The sequence below is a fragment of the Nicotiana tomentosiformis genome, chromosome 11, assembly GCF_000390325.3.
Source record: "Nicotiana tomentosiformis chromosome 11, ASM39032v3, whole genome shotgun sequence".
Lineage (NCBI taxonomy): Eukaryota > Viridiplantae > Streptophyta > Magnoliopsida > Solanales > Solanaceae > Nicotiana > Nicotiana tomentosiformis.
Window position 1 is genome coordinate 117478677 of NC_090822.1, and position 19095 is coordinate 117497771.

Sequence of the window (19095 nt, forward strand, 5' to 3'; positions counted from 1 at the left end):
TTTAACATTGAAATTCATGGAAAATTAGTGAAAATTTGGGGTTTTGGTAGAAATCTAGAAATTTGGTATTTTTGGATTTTAACCACGAATTTGGGCATGGAATTGAGAATAAATTATATATTTGGGTTCGTGATTCTATGGGTAATGTTTATATTCGAAAGTTTTCGGAATCCGGGCACGTGAGCCCGAGGGTGATTTTATCGACTTTTCGAACGGAGTTGGAAATTATAGTAAATTGAATTATAATGAGTATTAGAGTATATATTTATGGGTTTGTACATTTATTGACTAGTTTTGGAGCGTTGGGCATTGGTTTGAGTTGTTGGAAGGGCTTGGGAGCCGGTTATGGAATTTCGGAGTGAGGTAAGTCTCCTTTCTAACCTTGTAAGAGGGAATTAACCCTATAGGTGAATCAAATTATTATGTAATTCTATTTATGGGGGCTACGTACGCACGAGGTGACGAGAGTCCGTGCGTAACTACTATTATGCTTATGTCCGGGTAGTCTAGGACCCATATCATGTTGTACTTGCGATGTTTGCCCCTACTTGTTAATTTAATTATTTAAAATATTTAGAAACTCGATAAAGGAATTGTAAAAAGGTTAAACTTCATTTACTTGACCGTTAAATGAGAATTTAAAATTCTTGGAATATTTGCCGCTTAATAAATCTTGAATTTATTGTTTAATGTATTTTTTTCTTTTGTGGAGCGGGCCGAACACCTCAGTAGCAGATAGATGCATCTATGGTTCGTGCCGTTAGACCCTAGGCTGTGCACAGTTTAAATATTATGTTGGATCGGGCCGTACGGCCTCGGCATAATTTGCGCATGATAAATCTTTGGAACCAAATATAATTGATATTGCTTCTGTGGCTTGAGATATAAATTATTAAATGACGAGAATAATTTTGGAAAAAAATTTCCTATTAGTAAAAGAATCGTCCACTCACTTCTTGCTATTGAGTTTACGGCTATTTCATACAATCCATGCTTAAGTATAATATAAGTATTTATTGTTAACCCATAGCAAGTGTCAGAGTCGACCCCTCGTCACTACTTCTTCGAGGTTAGACGGGATACTTACTGGGTACGCGTTGATTTACGTTCTCATACTACACTTGCTGCACATTTTGTGCAGGTACATATATATCTATTTGCCTTGTGGGCGCAGAGGCGCGGTTATTGCGGAGATTTAGTTGAGCTGCATTCTATACTACGATCCGCAACCAGCAGAGTCTCCTTCAGAGTATTTATATTTCTCTTGTCTAAATTTGTATTCCGGACAGATATTGTATTTTATTTTACATTCCTAGTTGAGGCTCATGCACTTGTGACACATGATTTTGGGGTGATTATGGGTTGTCCTGTATTGAAATTGTTAAAAATATTATTATTTACTTTGTAAATTATATCTTTTACTATTTAATTGAAGGAAATATGATTTCAAAAATATTAAAATGAGAACCAAATCAAGTATTTATTTTTGACTTGCATGACAGTGGTGTCCGACGCCATCACGACCTTTAATGAATTTTGGAACGTGACATATTTCCTAGGAGGACGTGCATATAATTAATGGAAGGAAACGGCCCGACTTATACTAGAATAGCCCAACCATAATTTGAAAACTAACAAAGGCAGCAAACTTTTGATATTAAAATAGCTATATAATTAAGCTCTTAATTAACTGATTAAAAAAATTCAATTTAATTATTTTTCAACTTCATCATATTATTTTATGAATTTACAAATAACTTTTGAAAGAAAACTTGACAATTATTCTTCGGGTTCAAATAATCTAATTTAAGAGGAGACAAAGTGATATATCAATAAGATCTTATCATTTCACTCATTTATATTAAGCATATGCTAATTAATCGAAAAATTAAAAAGACAATTAAATAACTTTATGCAACTGAGAATTTATGTAGGACATGATTTTATCTTTTAAGCTATCTAAATAAGATTAACATTCATCATTTTTAGAACCTTGCATTTTTTTTTCTATAACTTTTTTAATAACTCATACCCATTAGTTAATATGGATATGCAATATTTAAAAGTTATATATTCATTAATATAGAGTACACACGCAAAGCGCGTAACCTATGACTAGTATAATATTAAAAGCACGAAGGCCCTTAGTGAAATGTCGTTCGCCTTTTTTACCCTCTAGAAATAGATTTCACACTTGACAAAATAGTCATTTGATTATTTCTCTAATATTAGAAATATGAATAGTCATTTAATAGTTTCCTAATATTTAGGAATTCGATATCAATTAGATTTTGGGTGTGTTTGGTATAACAGAAAATATATTCATTTGGAAAACAAGTAGTAATCTTACTCATTTTTCGGTATTTGGTACGCAAATTAAGAAAAATAACTTTTCAAGAGTATTCATAAATAATTTAGATACAATAAACATGAAGCCATAAACTTTCGAACCAACAACCTTCCTAACCCATAAATTTGATAAACTTCTGAACCGCTAAACTTTCGAACCCGTAAACTCTATAATTTTTAAACCCGCAAACTTTCAAATACATAAACCTCTGAACTCATAACTTTGGAACTCGTAAAATTTTGAACTTGTAAACCCAAAAAATGAAAAAATCAGCACTGAAAATATTTTTTAAAAAATTGCCACGGGGTGGGGGGAGGGGGGGAGGTTGAATGGTGCAGAAAAATGAAAAAACAGAAAATAAAAAATTAAAAATATATTTAAAAAAAATTTGGCGGACGAAAAAACAGAAAATTTAAAAAAAAAAAAAAAAAAAAAGCCCCGGGGGTTGACGGTGAAAAAAAACTGAAATAAAAAAAAAAACTTTTTGGAGAAGGGGGCGGGGTAGGAGAGAGAAGGGGATTGGGGTTAGATGTGAGAGTATGTGGAGTTTTTGGAAAATGTTTTCCTAACTTTTTCTAGGGAAGTAATTTTCCTCCAATTTCAGGAAAATGTGATATCTAGAAAAATATTTTCCAAATTATTTTGTGCAACCAAATAGTGAAAAATGAAAAAATATTTTTCGAAAAATATTTTTTGTCATACCAAACACACCCTTTATGTATTAAATATTTTTCTATTTGAACTATGTAATATAACAAATTAGTAAAAGAAAAATAATAACAATGATAAATCACAATATTTTGTGACGTGTTTCAAAAAAGCCGTTTACTATTTTTACATTTTGGGACTCCTTTCATACATTCAACAATCAATTCTTTAAAAAAATAGGCAATTTAGGTAAAAGTTTTGAGTACTTTCAATTCCTTTTAGATTTAGGAGTTTTTTTTTTATTTGATACAAGTTATAAAAACTTTGAGTGCTTTTGACCACTTTTTAGCTTTAGGAATCTTTTTATAAAAAAAATTAACCGATCAATTCCTTAATTATGTTATGTACAAAATTAAGTACAAAAGCTTGTACGAAAAATATTACTAATTCTTTATAATTATGTTAGGTACAAAATTTATTAATTAGTTATAAATATTTTAGGTAAACTTTTCAAGCACTTCCACCTGGGTTTAGGTTTAGGAATTTTTTATTTTTTACGGTAAAAATCTCGAGCACTATTTCCTCAAGTTTAGGAGTATGCGTTTATGCATGAAACCTAATATTTAGGACTTAAATTTTATTAAAATTTTACTTTATATAAATCCTTCATTAATTATATTATGTAACATGACTATAATTTCTTACATACTTTTTTTTCATAATTCTTTTCTTTTTGGTTAGTTAAGAGACATAATAACATTGTGAATGAATATTAGAGGCAAATAATATGGTTTCGAAACCCTTGTTTTTAGTATTTGTTAACATAAATCTCCGTAAGTATCCAATATGCTGTCTAGCCCTTCCTTATTTTTAGGATTTTTTTAAAATTCCTTCAACTTTAAGGTTTTTGTCTTTCTTCATTAAACTTTTGAGATTTGTGTTTGTATAAATTTAATATTTAAGCTTAACTTTCTTTTTAACAAATTCAAGCTTAAATTTTACAACTTATAAAAATAGATCTCGTGGAAAGAAAATTAAATTTTGGCCAAGAATCGAAATTGTTCAAGCATTACTATTCATGGAGATAATTGGAGTTTTTATTCTTTGTCAACGTAAGAATTATATCCCACTCTATTCTTGATAAATCACATATTCATAAATTTATGACTAAATAAAATTTAAATATAAAATATTGTATACTTTTGCCTAATAAAGGAGTTTGAAATCAATTAAAATTTAATGATCTATTGGATAAACTTTGTCCTTTCAGTATTGCATTAAGACTATAAACTATAATTTATTTTTATATCATATTTGTAGGCTCAAAACCAATAGTTATGGCAAGTTAGTCTAGAGCGCAGATTTGTCATTTTAGTATGTTTTTGTAATGTCTGCATTAAGCATGAAGGTTCCGTTCGACAATTATGAAAAAAATTTGAATCATTCTTTTTCTCTTTATTATGATCTTACCACTTACGATTAATTATGATGCATTAATTTTAGTGTAGGACCTAATGAAGCTGAACTACATTTTATGCTCCTAGCTCAAATCTGTTTCTACTATTCAAACTAATGTTTGAAATCAACTATTGATTTATATTTTCTTTGAATATTCTTTTCTCGAATTTTTGCTATTAATCTTGCATTATATGTCTATACGTAGTTTGACAATATATAGTTCATTGAAATTATATATTCTTCATTTATATATTTTTCTGTACATTTACGTTTTTTGTTCCTTTTACAACTTTAAATTATTAATTATATTTAAATACGCTGATTAGCTTAAAAAATATTTTTCATAGTTTCTTTGATTAAATATTTTACTTGATAAGTTATTGTTATTGTAAATTAGTACGCATCTAAATGATTAAATGATAAAGAGTCATCATTTTTTTTCAATATTAAATAATAATTTAAAAGTTTTAGGACCGGCAACATCGTTTATGAAAGAGAAATTGGGTTAGATTCAATAATATACTAACATATTATTATCTCATAAAATAAAATATCTATAATTAAAATAATATATATCCAATTACTACATCTATGTACTCACGTTTATTTTTGTCACTTAAATGACTATTATTTTAACGTTATTTTCTATTTTGCACAATTAATTTTTTCTTATATACAAGTTTTAGTTTACTGGCGTTATATACACGTGCAACGCATGTACCCTATGACTAGTACTATATTAAAAGCACGAAGACCCTTAGCGAAATGTCATTCGATTTTTTTACCCTTTTAAAATATAGTTTATATTGGACAAATTAGTTATTTAATTATTTTTCTAATATTTAGGACTTTAAAATCAACTAAAATATTGCATATTAAATTATTTTCTTATTTGAACTAATATAGAAAATCCTAATATTTAGAATTTTGAAATCAATTAGTATTCTAATCTGTAGAACTATAAGGAAAACATAAGATTTAACGTGTGAAATTTTTGGAAACATATTTTTTTTTTTAGGTGTGTATTCCAAACGGCAAAGTACTCTTACATGTGAGCAAAAGTTTTGAAATAATTAAACTCAAACTAATTATCAAATAGGTTATAACATTGAAAATTTACCTTATATAAATCTTGCACATAAATTATATAAAAACAATAAACGAAATTAATAAAGGGAATAATTAAAAATATCAATGAAAGAGAAATGGGGTTTTTGGATAATAACAGAGGTGATCCACTTTTTAATAATGTTTTACGTTTTCGTATATGAAATTACTTATTTTATGTTACTATATTTAAAATAGACCAGAATATTCCGTTAATAATATTATTCTATATTATATATTTAGCTTTCAAAATTTTAAATTATTTATTATATTTATGCAAATGTTGAGAAGAAATCAATTATAACTCAAAAATTACCAGTGATTCCAATAAGATAATTTATGAAAATCTTTTAACCTTTTTAAATAATGATAAATTAAGCTAAATATAAGTGGGTTTCTTGATTAAAAAAGTAATTGTGGTTCATAAGAAATTATTCGAATTTTAATTTTTGGTATATAATGATTGTTAATTCTTTGAGATTTACAAAAGTATTCTTTTCTTTTTTTTTAATGTTTGGAACATGTCTTGCATGGATATTTTCCACCCATTTGATTTTTTAACTATTTGAAAAAGAGAATTCTTATTTAAAAATTTTAATTAGAATTTGGTGATGAAAGAAATCTGAAAATCAAGCGAAATCTCTTACACTAAAGTGTTATTAAGAGTTAAATTATTTAAATTCCAAACTTGAAAAAACAAACACGATTCAATAGAAGACAAAATGTATTCAAAATAAGCTGACATTAATATCTTTTTCATTTTTCATCAATTCCTACAATTGGCTCTCTATAAAAAAAAATTTATATTAAGTTATTTATTATAAAATATTCATTCGATATTAGTCATTTTCGGATTTTACATTTGCCACTTAATTATACAATTGTTTAGGAACTATATGACCAACCTCTTTATTTCAAATCTCTAAAAGTAAGATTCAAATTTTTTTCAAAAAAATTGTGTTAATTTGAAGACTCTATAGAATCATGAAAAAACATACAACAAATATCCAGTCATTTTAGATGATATTATGATACAGAAGTGATTATAATTGTCATGTGATATTCCAAAGGACGTGCCTATTAAATTTAAGAGGAAATACATGTGTTCGAACAAGAAATGTTGATCGATTTTTTAGATTTCACATTGAAAAAAGTTAATTATTTTTAAAATATTTAGTATTATAGAGTTAGCTAGTATTAGAATAATTTAAATATTAATTTCACTTGAATAATAACGCTTCAAAACCAAATATATACTTTCAATTCTAGTTCTAAGTCATTCTTTGAAGTAAATATGTCATGGATGGCCCATCTTTCAATTGTAAGTTCTCTCACTAAGTTGTTTTAATGTCACTTTTGAATGTATTTTTGTGTTTTCATTGCATTTTGGTTTTTATGATGATTTGAAATTCATTAATTAATAGTAGCGTGGTTATATGTTTTAAGTTCTATCTTTCAACGATATTTGGATTTTCAAGTTGTTATATGTTCTAGTTGAAAGTCAAAAGGAAGCAGGAGAAATTGTGAAATTGAAGTGATGAAATTATAAAGCAGTTTTTTTTTATTTAAACTGTTGATTGATAATTGAGAACTTCTATGATGCAGTTTCATTCTTTATTGAGTTATTTATACATGATCAACATTTATAATCATCTTTAGTAACTTATAATTTTATTTTATAGTCGTTTTGTGCCATCGTAAATACGACTAGGGTTCCTCTCGTCGCACGATTAGCGTGAGCAGCTAACCTATGCCTCGCCGAAAATGGGGAGGGGAAGACCGCGAAAGAATACGAGTAAAGAGCAACAAGATGAAATCGCACAAATAGAAGGATTCACCACTGGAACTAAACACAATATGACTCCAAAAGGGATAGTGATTGGAACAAAGGAGGTCACGCCCAAAGTAATGGAAATGATGATGGTGGAATCGTCAACGAACAGAGGCAAAGGCAAGATGGACGAAACCACTGAGGTATGGCCAGTGCTTTCAGCTCGCACACCAGTGAATAGCGAGAATCTGCCGGAAAACACTACACAGGAAAAGATACAGACCCAATGCAACAGTAAAACAGTAATTGCAACCAACAGTGGTGCTCAATGAAAATTGCAGCTCGAAAATGGAATCCAGGGGAAGACAGGAGGACATGCATGGGCTAATCTATTTGCAAGCAACAAATTGGCCACATGAGGTATGGATCTCACATTTATTCCTTCTAAAATCATTGAGGGTGAGAAAATTGTAGAACTACACCAAGATGTTACTACTGCTGGGAATGAAAAATAAAAATCAGTTGTTATTCTATATGTTGTGGGAGGATACCCCACAATTGGCACTATAGACAGGTTCATCAATACACAAAGAGAATTCTCGACTAAACCTCAGATTTATCTACATAATGAGGGCTACTTTGTTATCCGGTTTGCTAGTGAAGAGGAGAGAGATCAGGTACTATGCTCAAGACCACACACACTGAATAACATGCCAGTTATTATCAAACTATGGAATCCAGAATTCAATTTTAATGATGAGGTGCTTAAGACCATTCCTATCTGGATCAAACTACCAAACCTTCCTCTTAATTGTTGGACTGCTAATGCACTTAGCAAAATTGGTAGTAGTTTGGGAAAGCTAATTTATGCTGATGATTGTACTACCAGCAATAGCAGAATTTCATTTTCCAGAATTCTTGTTGAGATTGACATAACCAAAGAACTGCCGGCCACAATCAAAGTCCAGGATCCTAAAGGAAAAATGATCAATCAAGAAGTATGGTATGACTGGAAACCTATATACTACCCGAAATGTGTGCAAGTGGGTCATAATTGCCAGAAGGTTCGCAAACAACTAATATCACCTCCTAACAAAGATGCTCAACCAGAACAAAGGCAAGTTCAACTAGCCAAAAACAAGCAACAGTAACAAAGGATAGAATGAAAACCTACAAGTGTTGATGGAAATAGAGCTCCAGGGGTGGAAACAAGTAACAATCAGCTAACTGAGAAGGCAAAAAATACACAACCACCAAATATTATGCCAGATAAGAAAGGAGAGGAAGGTTGGATGAAGTGAAGGGTAGATCTGCAACTAGAAACACTCAAAGGCAGGTACATGACAAAATGATAGTCGTGGTACATAGTCCTACTGTTGTGCTCGAGCCAAGCACGTCTATCAATGAGCGGCAAAATGCTAACCACCCCAAAATATTGCAGTGCAGCACAAGTAGAGAGGAGAAAAGTAAAGAATACAATACATCTCATTCCAAAGTACAAGAATACTAGTCACTTGGAATGTTAGAGGGTTCAATAAAGTGTATAAGCACAATGAGATAAAGAAGTTTATTAGGGAGAATAAAGTAAGTTTTATAGCAATAAGTGAATATAAAGTCCAGAATGATAAAGCTGGGAAACTAATAAATAACTTGTTACCAGAATGGCAATGGTGCACTAATACTGTGAATAAAAAATGAGCCAGACTATGGGTGATTTGGGATCCTAACAGTATTCAATTCACTATGATAAACAGTAATTCACAATATATACAAGGAGCAGTTCAACTAGTACACAACAATAAGAGTTTTCTCTTCACTGCATTCTATGGACTCCATAATATGCAGGACAAAATGGGTCTATGGGAGAGCTTAAGGGATTTGGCTGAACACATGCAAAGACCCTGGCTAGTCATGGGAGATTTTAATGCTATATTAGACTTGGAGGATAGAGTAAATGTCAATGAAGTACAGGACAGTGAAGTTAGGGATTTTAGGGGCTTCATGGAAGATTGCAGGATGTCTTAATTGCCAATAGTAGGTAAATCATACACATGGACAAATGGGCATGTATACATCAGGATTGACAGAGGGATAGTGAATGCTCAATGGATGCTTGAAATGGATCCATCACAAGTACAAGTAATGAATCCCTATTTTTCAGATCACTCCCCAATAAGCATGACTCTAGACATAGCTCTAGAACATGGGAAAAAACTTTTTCGCTTTTATAACTACTGGGCTGATCATCCAGATTTTGGAAAACTAATACAAGAAAATTGGCATGCACAACATGGAGGAATGAAGAGTATATGGCAAAACTTGAAACTAGTAAAAAAGGCACTGACAACCCTAAATAAAAGGGAGTTCTTGGGGGTCACATAAAAGATACAAAGGCTGAGAGATGAATTGCAACACAGTCAAGCACAAATGATAGATGCTACTACCAGTGCTAATCTGTTTGAAGCGGCAAGCAACACCAAACAACAACTGAAGAAATGGAGTTTAATTGAAGAAATGATATATAAGCAAAAATTCAGAGTTCAATGGCTCAAGCTAGGGGATGCAAATACAACCTATTTCTATGCTAGTATGAAAGGTAGAAAAATACAAAATCATATTAGAACTCTAGTAACAGAAGGAGGGACTATACTGAAGAATGCATACTCTATAGAAGCTGAAATTATGGGGTACTACAAGGGATTACTAGGCTCCAGTACCCAGGCACTTCCTCCTATCAATCCCGGAGTTATGCAAGAGGGATCAGTACTAAGTAGAAGTCAACAATTGCAGCTCATGACACTATTTACTAGAAAAAATATAGCTCAAGCCTTGAAGTGGATAGATGATTCAGAAGTCCCGGGTGGAGATAGTTTTAACTCTTGCTTCTTTAAGAAATCTTGACATGCACTCGGCGATGAAGTAACGGATGCAGTACTTCAGTTCTTTGATACTGGTGCAATATACAGACCAATTAACAGTACATCAGTTACCCTCATTCCCAAAACCAAAAACCCTGCATCTATTAGAGAATATAGACTAATATCTTGTTGTACTACTTTGTACAAAATCATTTAAAAATGATCACAAATAGGATGCAGCATGTTGTGGATTCATTGGTGGATTGCAATCAGGCAGCCTTTGTACCTGGCAGACTACTCTTAGATAATATTTTACTTAGCCATGAATTAGTAAAAGGCTATGGTAGAAGGGGTATATCTCCTAGATGCAGGTCAAGATTGACATGCAAAAAACATATGATTCCATTGAATGGGTGTTCCTAGAACAAGTATTATTAGGCCTTAACTTTTCAGAAAAGTTTGTCATATGGATCATGAGTTGTATCAGCATAGTTACATACTCCATCATTATCAATGGTAACCCAACTCCTTCCTTTGCTGCTAAGAGAGGTATAAGATAAGGTGATCCTATGTCACCTTTTATTTTTGTCCTGGCAATGGAGTATCTAACAAGGTTACTGAGAACTTGAAGAGCAAACCAGATTTTAACTATCACCCAAGGTGTGAGAAGCTGGGAGTAATTCAACTAAGCTTTGCTGATGATTTGCTCCTATTTTGTAGAGGTGATAAAGTTTTTGTAATGTTGCTACATAGTTGCTTCCAACAATTCTCATCTGCATCAGGATTGATAGACAATCAAAGCAAAGTTGTGTCTATTTTGGAGGAGTACCAGAGGGAGTTCAACAGGATATTATACAGACTCTTGGATTTAGCAGGGGAACTTTACCATTCAGATACCTTGGGGTACCAATGAGCACAAAGAGATTATCAGTACACTAGTGTCAACCTCTACTGGACAAAATGATAGGAAGGATCACTAATTGGACAGTCAAGTTCCTCTCATATGCTGGAAGATTATAACTGATTAAAAGTGTATTAACTGCCATCCAATCTTTCTGGTCGCAGATTTTCTCTCTCCCAAAGAAAATTATTACAAAGATTAAGACAATTTATTAAAAGTTTCTATGGACAAGAGAAACTGAAGGCAAGAGAAAAGCTTTGATATTATGGGATAAACTATGTTGGCCAAAATCATCAGGGGGTCTGAACATCACCAACTTACAGATATGGAACCAGGCTGCAATTGTCAAACACTTGTGGAACCTACACAAGAAAAATGACGGATTAGGGATCCAATAGGTACACACATATTACATAAAAGGAAGACAAGTTTGGTCTGTCAATACTAAACAAGCCTCATGGCTGATCCAGAAGATTATTCAAGCTGCAAAGTACCTGAATGAGGCTGCCTTGAACATTGAGCAGTAGCTTAATACAGAGAAATACTCCATTAGAGATGTCTACAACAAATTGAGAGGAGGTTTTCCAAAAGTATCTTGGAAAAGGTTGACATGCAACAACATAGGATGTCCAAAATGACTCTTCATTTTATACCTGGCTATACATAATAGACTTTACACTAGGGACATGCTGATCAAATGGGGTATAAACACCAATTCAGAATGCTCGCTATGTGAAGATGAAGCAGAATGTCATCAAGACTTATTTTTTAAATGCCAATTCTCAGCAAGTGTATGGAAAAAACTATTAACATGGCATAACATCCATAGAGGTGTACACGGTTGGAGTGAGGAACTTGAATGGACCATCATGCATGCTAATGGAAGGAACTCAAAAGGGGTGGTGTACAGACTAGTACTTGCTGCTAACATGTACTATGTATGGCAGGAAAGGAACTGCAAAATATTCAACCAGAAGAAGAGGAGAGTGGAAGACATCACACGATTGATTGTCCAGGAAATGCATTACAAGAGTAGTCTAAGACCAAAGTTAGCTAGTTTCATGTAAGATCTTAATGTATATCTATAGCTGCGTACCTGCTTAGAGGCGATTGATAATAGGTTTAGTAGTACCACAGTTGGTCCAGAACCAAGATTGGGGAACAAAGGGTCTGATTATACTTGTACATATTTCCGTTGGTAAATAACATACTTTACTTACCAAAAAAAAATTATAATTAGATATAATTATTAAATAAATCATATTCATTGAGATATGATACATGTGCATCACGAGTCTCTCGAGACTAGTATGACTAAAAATGGAACCTTAAATAATTAACAAGTGGATTAATCCACGTTAGTCTTTGTTTGCGTATGTATGTTCTAATTTCTCGAGTAAGCCTATTACTAGAAGAAACTTTCAAGCAAATTGTATAACAACTATATAATCTATATATAATTTACATTCATGGCAAACTTTATTATATATACTTGTTATTCATTGGGTATACACCGACTACAAACTATTATGGCTATGCGGTTGAAAATTATTTTAGCATCGTGGCTATTAAATCAATGGATCCGACAAAATATTAGAGCCCAAAAATAACGGCCCCCAATTTGAGCCCGACCCAATCCGAATTGATTCCAATCGTTTCTTCTTTTCTTCACAACCTATCTTTCAAATAAAGAGATTGAACATCATTTGACTGGGTATATTAGTAGTAGAAAAATTATAATTATTCGTCAAATTTAGGTTAACAAATAAATCGCGTCAAATTTAACTGCCTTAAATTATGTAATATTATAATAGAAATGAAGATATTTTTGACATCCCAAAATTTAAAAGAAGAAAACTAAAGTGTCATACAATTTGGGATGGAGAAATAATACTTTGCTTCTATTTTTGTCGACCATTTATTAGTTTATTAAGTAACGTCTCTACATTGGTATCCTTCGAAAAGGACATCCAATTAATAATGGATTAAGTGCAATAGTGCACTTAAAATATAAGTTAAAGTGACGTGAAAAAAAGGAAGATACTAGTAATAGTAGTTAGTAGTTACTCTAAGAAATAGAATCTTCAAGATACCCTACTTTGCAATTTTCAAGATTCAATTGGCATTATCAACAAGAAATATAAAATAGTGATGTATTCCCAACCAATGTCTTTTCCAATTTATCAAATTGCAATTAATCCCAAAAATAGAATGTAATTAATGAAGATATTGTTCAACATTTTTGATTTAACCTTTATTTACTTAATTATGTTTTCAATACCTCCCTCAATGCGGGTTCGATTCTTTTTAACGAACCAAGCACATGAAAATTCTTTTTGATATTAGATGACAGTGAAACTCGAACTCAAAACCTATGCACGCGCTTTAATACTCTCATTTTTATATATGTAACCATCTCATCTAAAAAACAGTTATTAGAGAGAATATATTTTTATTTACTTAATTATGTCTTCAACAAATGTCTCAGCATCTTTAAAGACAACTAGAGTCGAAGCAAAAACCTAATATAAAAAATGTATCGATCTTTTTACTATATTTATATTTTATACGTTTATGTGAGGAGAATATTTGTTTCCTCAATCTTATGTTTAGTGAGGTAAAAAGTTGATGAGCGACTTTAAATCTGTTTCTCAAAATTCTATTTAATAAAATTTTATATTAAAACAAAATTTCAAGAATAGATGATGTTTTATATTGGAAGCAAAAATTTGATCAACCATTTATAAAGAAACGAGTAAGGAAAAAAAGGGTATCCAACAAATCAAATCATCCATGTCCTACTTTCTATACGTGCACAGTTTCTATTCTTGTCCTTGTTACGTTTACTTAATTTTGGCAACATTTTGTGAAAGCTTCATCATCACCAAAATCAATCAATAGAAGTGTCTACAATTATATTTCGTGTTACACATTAAAATCTTAGGTCACTATAAAAATATAGTAATACTGCAGGTTCAACAATATGGACTTAATGTTTTGCTTCTCATGTCAAGATACCGTGACAGCCCAGACGAATTTCACATCGCTAAAATACGGAAGAGATGTTGAGTATATAATAAACAAGCTTTAAACCCTATGATGCGCTTTAAAGCCGTGTAAGACTAGACCTAAAGCGGACAATATCATTAGTCGATTATACTATTACATACGGGATATTAAACAATCCTAAAGACCAAAACGATACAAAATCGTCGTCCAACAATCACGTAAAAACACAATGTAGAATGCGATCGATATCATACTTAGCAATCATGAGCTCATTCCAACAATCATATTTTAGTTCTTCTATTTCTACTATCTTACGTTAATAAAAGGGGGCCACTGCATTTTGATAATATAAGTACAAACTTTACAACTGCACCATCTTTTTCTGCACCATTTGTCTCAAACCACAATAATATCCCTTCTTAGCATACACCAGTGGCAAGATAACTAGCCCACTTGTACAAGGAACAATTTCAAGATTAGTAGTACACGAAATAAGGACATAACTAATTAAATAAAGTTCAAATCTTCCTAATTATTCCAACCAATTCCTTGTTTGACATGGAACAGGGTTATCTTTATACCCAAACTAAAATTAAATCAAGAAAATCTTTTTCCATCTGCCTAAATTAGTGGACAAAGTTATTTGTTATACGGTTTGGTTGGTAGTAGTCGATGTTCGTGTAAACTAGCATACATACTACTTCTATAAAAAATATATATATAATAAGTTACAAGCATTAAAAGAGTTTTAGTTTCTTAGATTTTTATCTAACTTCATGTGGAAAAAAATATATACTATCTAATTTAAACCATGATTAAATGATAAGTTTAACTAAAAGCATGACATATGACATGAATTTACTGGATTTCTGTAAACCATTATAAGTTTTAAATTTCCTAATATATGTCCATCAGCAAGGTGGAAATTAAGGTTTACAACTTTACACCAATGTGACATAAATTAAAATTCTAGTCTTTTGCGTGATTGTATTATATTTTCTCAAACTAGTGAATTTTCTCGTGCTTTGCGCGACTATAAATTATGTTAGTAAGTTTTTTTAAAAATAAAATTGTTTACTTTGTCGAGAACGAAAAGATATTTTATGTCAAATATATAGTATATGCATATAAAAACTAATTCTATAAATTGATTAAATCACAAATATAAATATTTTTATTGTAATTAGATATTGATGTTGTTTCTTCCATTAAATAGTAAAACTAAAAACTTTTGTTTTTCTAAATTTTGCTTCTCAAATATAATAAAACATGAAATGAAAAGTAATTAAACCAAAATAGAACCACGATTTGGTTAGGTACTTATTTTCATATTCTTTTTCACTTTGCCATTGTTTTATTCTTTTCGTTTATATTCCTTGACCTCCTCCTCAATTCTCAAATTTCCTAAATAAGCTGTCATTCTAGATATTTTCTACTACTGTATTTCCATTATATATTTTTTAATATTTCCCTAAAATGAAGAAGAAAAAACCTCATTCATGAGTGTACAAAAATGGGATATTGCTTTCTTCTTTTTTCTTTCTAACAGAAATATTCAAGATAAGGTTTTTTTTTCTTCCGTTTATACCTTTCACATAATTAGAACTTGGAATAAAAATTATCCAACTAAACACTTCAAACTTATGAAATTGTGTCGTAAGAACACTTCCAAGAGAAGTTAGAAAGAAAAATGATTCACCATATCTGAATGCCACCAGATTTATGGGACCACATCTCTAAATCATCTTCATATGTATTTTCTCGGTTACTGAAAAGTAAATTAAAATTAACGTTATTGAAGGACGATAAAATAAGGTGAAAATACTACTAAAATAAAATAAGGTGATCACACGAAGGATACAAGACCAGTAATCTCGTACACAAGAACAAAATAAAAAAAAAATAATATATATATATATATATATATATATAGATAGATAGATAATTAACCGACTGACTAAAGAACCCATCTGCACATGCAAATATTAATCATAATTAGTTTATATGCTTAAGGAAACTTGAAATGAATTTCTGTCTGCTTTCTTCTAAATGAACAGACAAAACGCACTTTAGCTTTCGGTCTTGTTTCTAAAAGTTGATTATATTTAGTTTTAGACAGCAATTTACTTAGTATAGGCCTGATTTCTTTATTACTCCTAGTACCTTTCGCATACTTTGACTTAGAGCCCCAAGTTGTAACGTAAAAAGGATTATTATAGAGACTCTAGTCAAATTCTCAAATATTTAACTTAAGTTTCAAGTTATAACGTGACAACACATGGTCCAATATAATTAATTAGTTGAACCTAGTGTTTCGGAGCTAATTAACAAGACTTCAGAAAAACTAAAGCATGAAATATATAATCCAAAAACGTTAAAAAATCATCCATACGTATGATCGATTCATTATACACAGTCGAGGACAACGGACATGACACACAACGATATCTTAGTAATAATTCCATTTTATATACTAAAGTAGAAAATGGATATAGCTTCTTGATAACAGGTGTAGGCACCAGTGAATCCACATTATTAGTTACGGGTTCAGCAAAATTTAGTAATTTTGGCTGTCTCTCTATATTAAAAATCCACTTTATACGTAGTATAAATAATCTTCCCAAACTCGATAGATGGTCCTATCCTAAAATCTAAACATTCATAAATTTAAAATCTAGATCTGTTTCTGGATCTAAGAGCACCCACGTTGTTTTGCTCAAAAATATATAGTTGAAATTATTTATGGCATGTGCAATTTATTAAGTTTAACAAGTACATGCGATATGTACTCAAATTTGCTATCACATGATGAAAGTACAACAACAATAACAACTCAGGGTAGGGGTAATGTTTGCGTATACATTACCCTTTCCAGATCCCACTAGTGTGTACTCAAATTTGCTATCACATGTTGAAAGTACAACAACAATAACAACCCAGTATAATCTCACTAGTGGGATCTGGAAAGAGTAATGTGTACGCAAACCTTACCCCTACCCTGGGCAGAAAGGCTGTTTCCGATAGACCCTCGGTTCCTTCCCTCCAAAAATTCTCCATCTTACTCTTGGAGTGACTCGAACCCACAACCTTTTAGTTGAAAATGAAGGGTGTTTACCACTAGAACAACTCACTCTTGTAAAGTGTGAGACACAATAAGATTTTAGATGTACCTATATTGACAATCTTAATTACGTGAATAAGAATGCAACTGCAATTTTTTTATGTGCATACTAATTTCACAAGTGCACCCTCAGTTTGTTCACCATTTGTCTCAAAAAAGGGTATTTTCTTGATAATATAAATATAAAAATATAGCTTACACGAGTCAAAAGATAACGATCCCAAAAAATCCAATCAATTCGTTTTTTGATGTGAAAATTGTCGCTTGCTATAGTTATCCTTTATCTATTTCGAATAACATCTTTCTATCAACGAGAAATATAAATTCTTGTTCGATGGTCCAAATAGTTAAAAATTAGTGCCAAACATATTGTTAACAAGGGTATCCAATTAGATTAGTGCTCGTAAGGGAACCTCTTTTATTGGTTTAAGTCTCTAATTCTGACTAAAGTGATATGTATTGTCTTTTTCAATGATACATACCCTCTCTAATTTAGGCTTAATACATATATTTTTCATATCAGCATTATTATATTATTTTCGTATTATCTTATTCTTCGATTTCTATTACTACTTGTTAATTTTTTTGGTTCGATTATCTTATTGCTTTATTATTTTAATGTTGTTAACGTTTTTGTCTTCATTATTTTCAACATGATTTCTTCATCGTTATTTTTCTTTTTTCAAACCATCTTTGAAATAATTTTCTTGAGCAGAGAATCTATCGAAATTAACCTCTCTACCTCCACAAGGCATGGGTAAGATTTGTATATACTCCGTTCCAGACCTCGCTTGTAAGAATACACTAGGTATTATATTGTTGCTGGTTGTTGTACATATATTTTCACTGCATGCCACGTGGTAGTTTATGGGAGCCTCAGACGTGGCATGTAGATGAATCCACTTCCTAGCTAAGATGATTGCAGATCACAATCTCGATTAATTAGCAAGTGAAATATGCAAAATATTTGCTCATAATTTTCGATATGTTTAAGGAATTAAGAAGGAAATTTCTTGCGTCTTTCTCTATATCCCTTACTTTATTCATGCGTTGTCTGCTTCTCTTGATCATAATCAGACAAAATACACTTTAATTTACTTTTCGGTTTTTCTTTCTCTTTATTTGTTTTTAGAAGTATTAGCACGTTCTTGATTTTCTTTACGAGGTACCTGTCGCAGTTCTTGACTTGGGAGTATTAAATTAGTAACTTTTTCCCTTTTTAATTTCCCTTTGTCGAGGGGAGATGGACATTTCGTATTAAAGTTAGAAAGGGAAAAAAGTAGGAGAGTATTAACCCAATAAGTTTGAACCTTCTAATCATTAATTAACTTAAGATAAAATTATGAAATGTGCTAGTTCTGAATTTTACGTGTTCCAATAGTTAGTTTAGTCCCCTAGTTTATCATAATATTCCACAAAGTCACTAGAAAAACTTTAAAACAAAGATATATATAGTGGTACGATTTTATTGCATCAACTTGCTCGATCTTGATCGATTAGCTGTCCCATAATGCTATTTCTTCAGTACAAGTTGTCTTTATCTTGATATATATGTATGTAATTTTAGAAAAGATATTGCAAAATATGGGGATGAAATACACTGGCTTTAATAATGTAATCACGGTTATTGAGGAATTTAAGCCTCCCACTTCATACTGCAAGGATGATAGCAAAATTTCTCCGGAATTTAATAAAGCCGATAAAATTAGGTGAGTTTGTAGAAAGCAGATAGAGAGAAGAAGAAAGAATTCTGTAGCTGTTGATATATCGTTCTTGGAGAGAAAACAAGTATTTACGGTTAACTTTAAAAATCTATTGGAATCAACAAACTCAACCTTTGCCACCAGGTACCTTTTAAAAATTAATAGTCAC

General features: G+C 31.2%; 1 protein-coding gene across 1 annotated transcript; it reads left to right on the forward strand.

Moving 5' to 3' along the window:
* Positions 1 to 9761: 9761 nt before the first annotated feature.
* On the forward strand, positions 9762 to 10235 carry LOC138902069 (uncharacterized). Its single transcript, XM_070189879.1, has one exon. It carries the CDS (start codon positions 9762 to 9764, stop codon positions 10233 to 10235), a length of 474 nt encoding a protein of 157 aa, XP_070045980.1.
* Positions 10236 to 19095: the final 8860 nt, after the last annotated feature.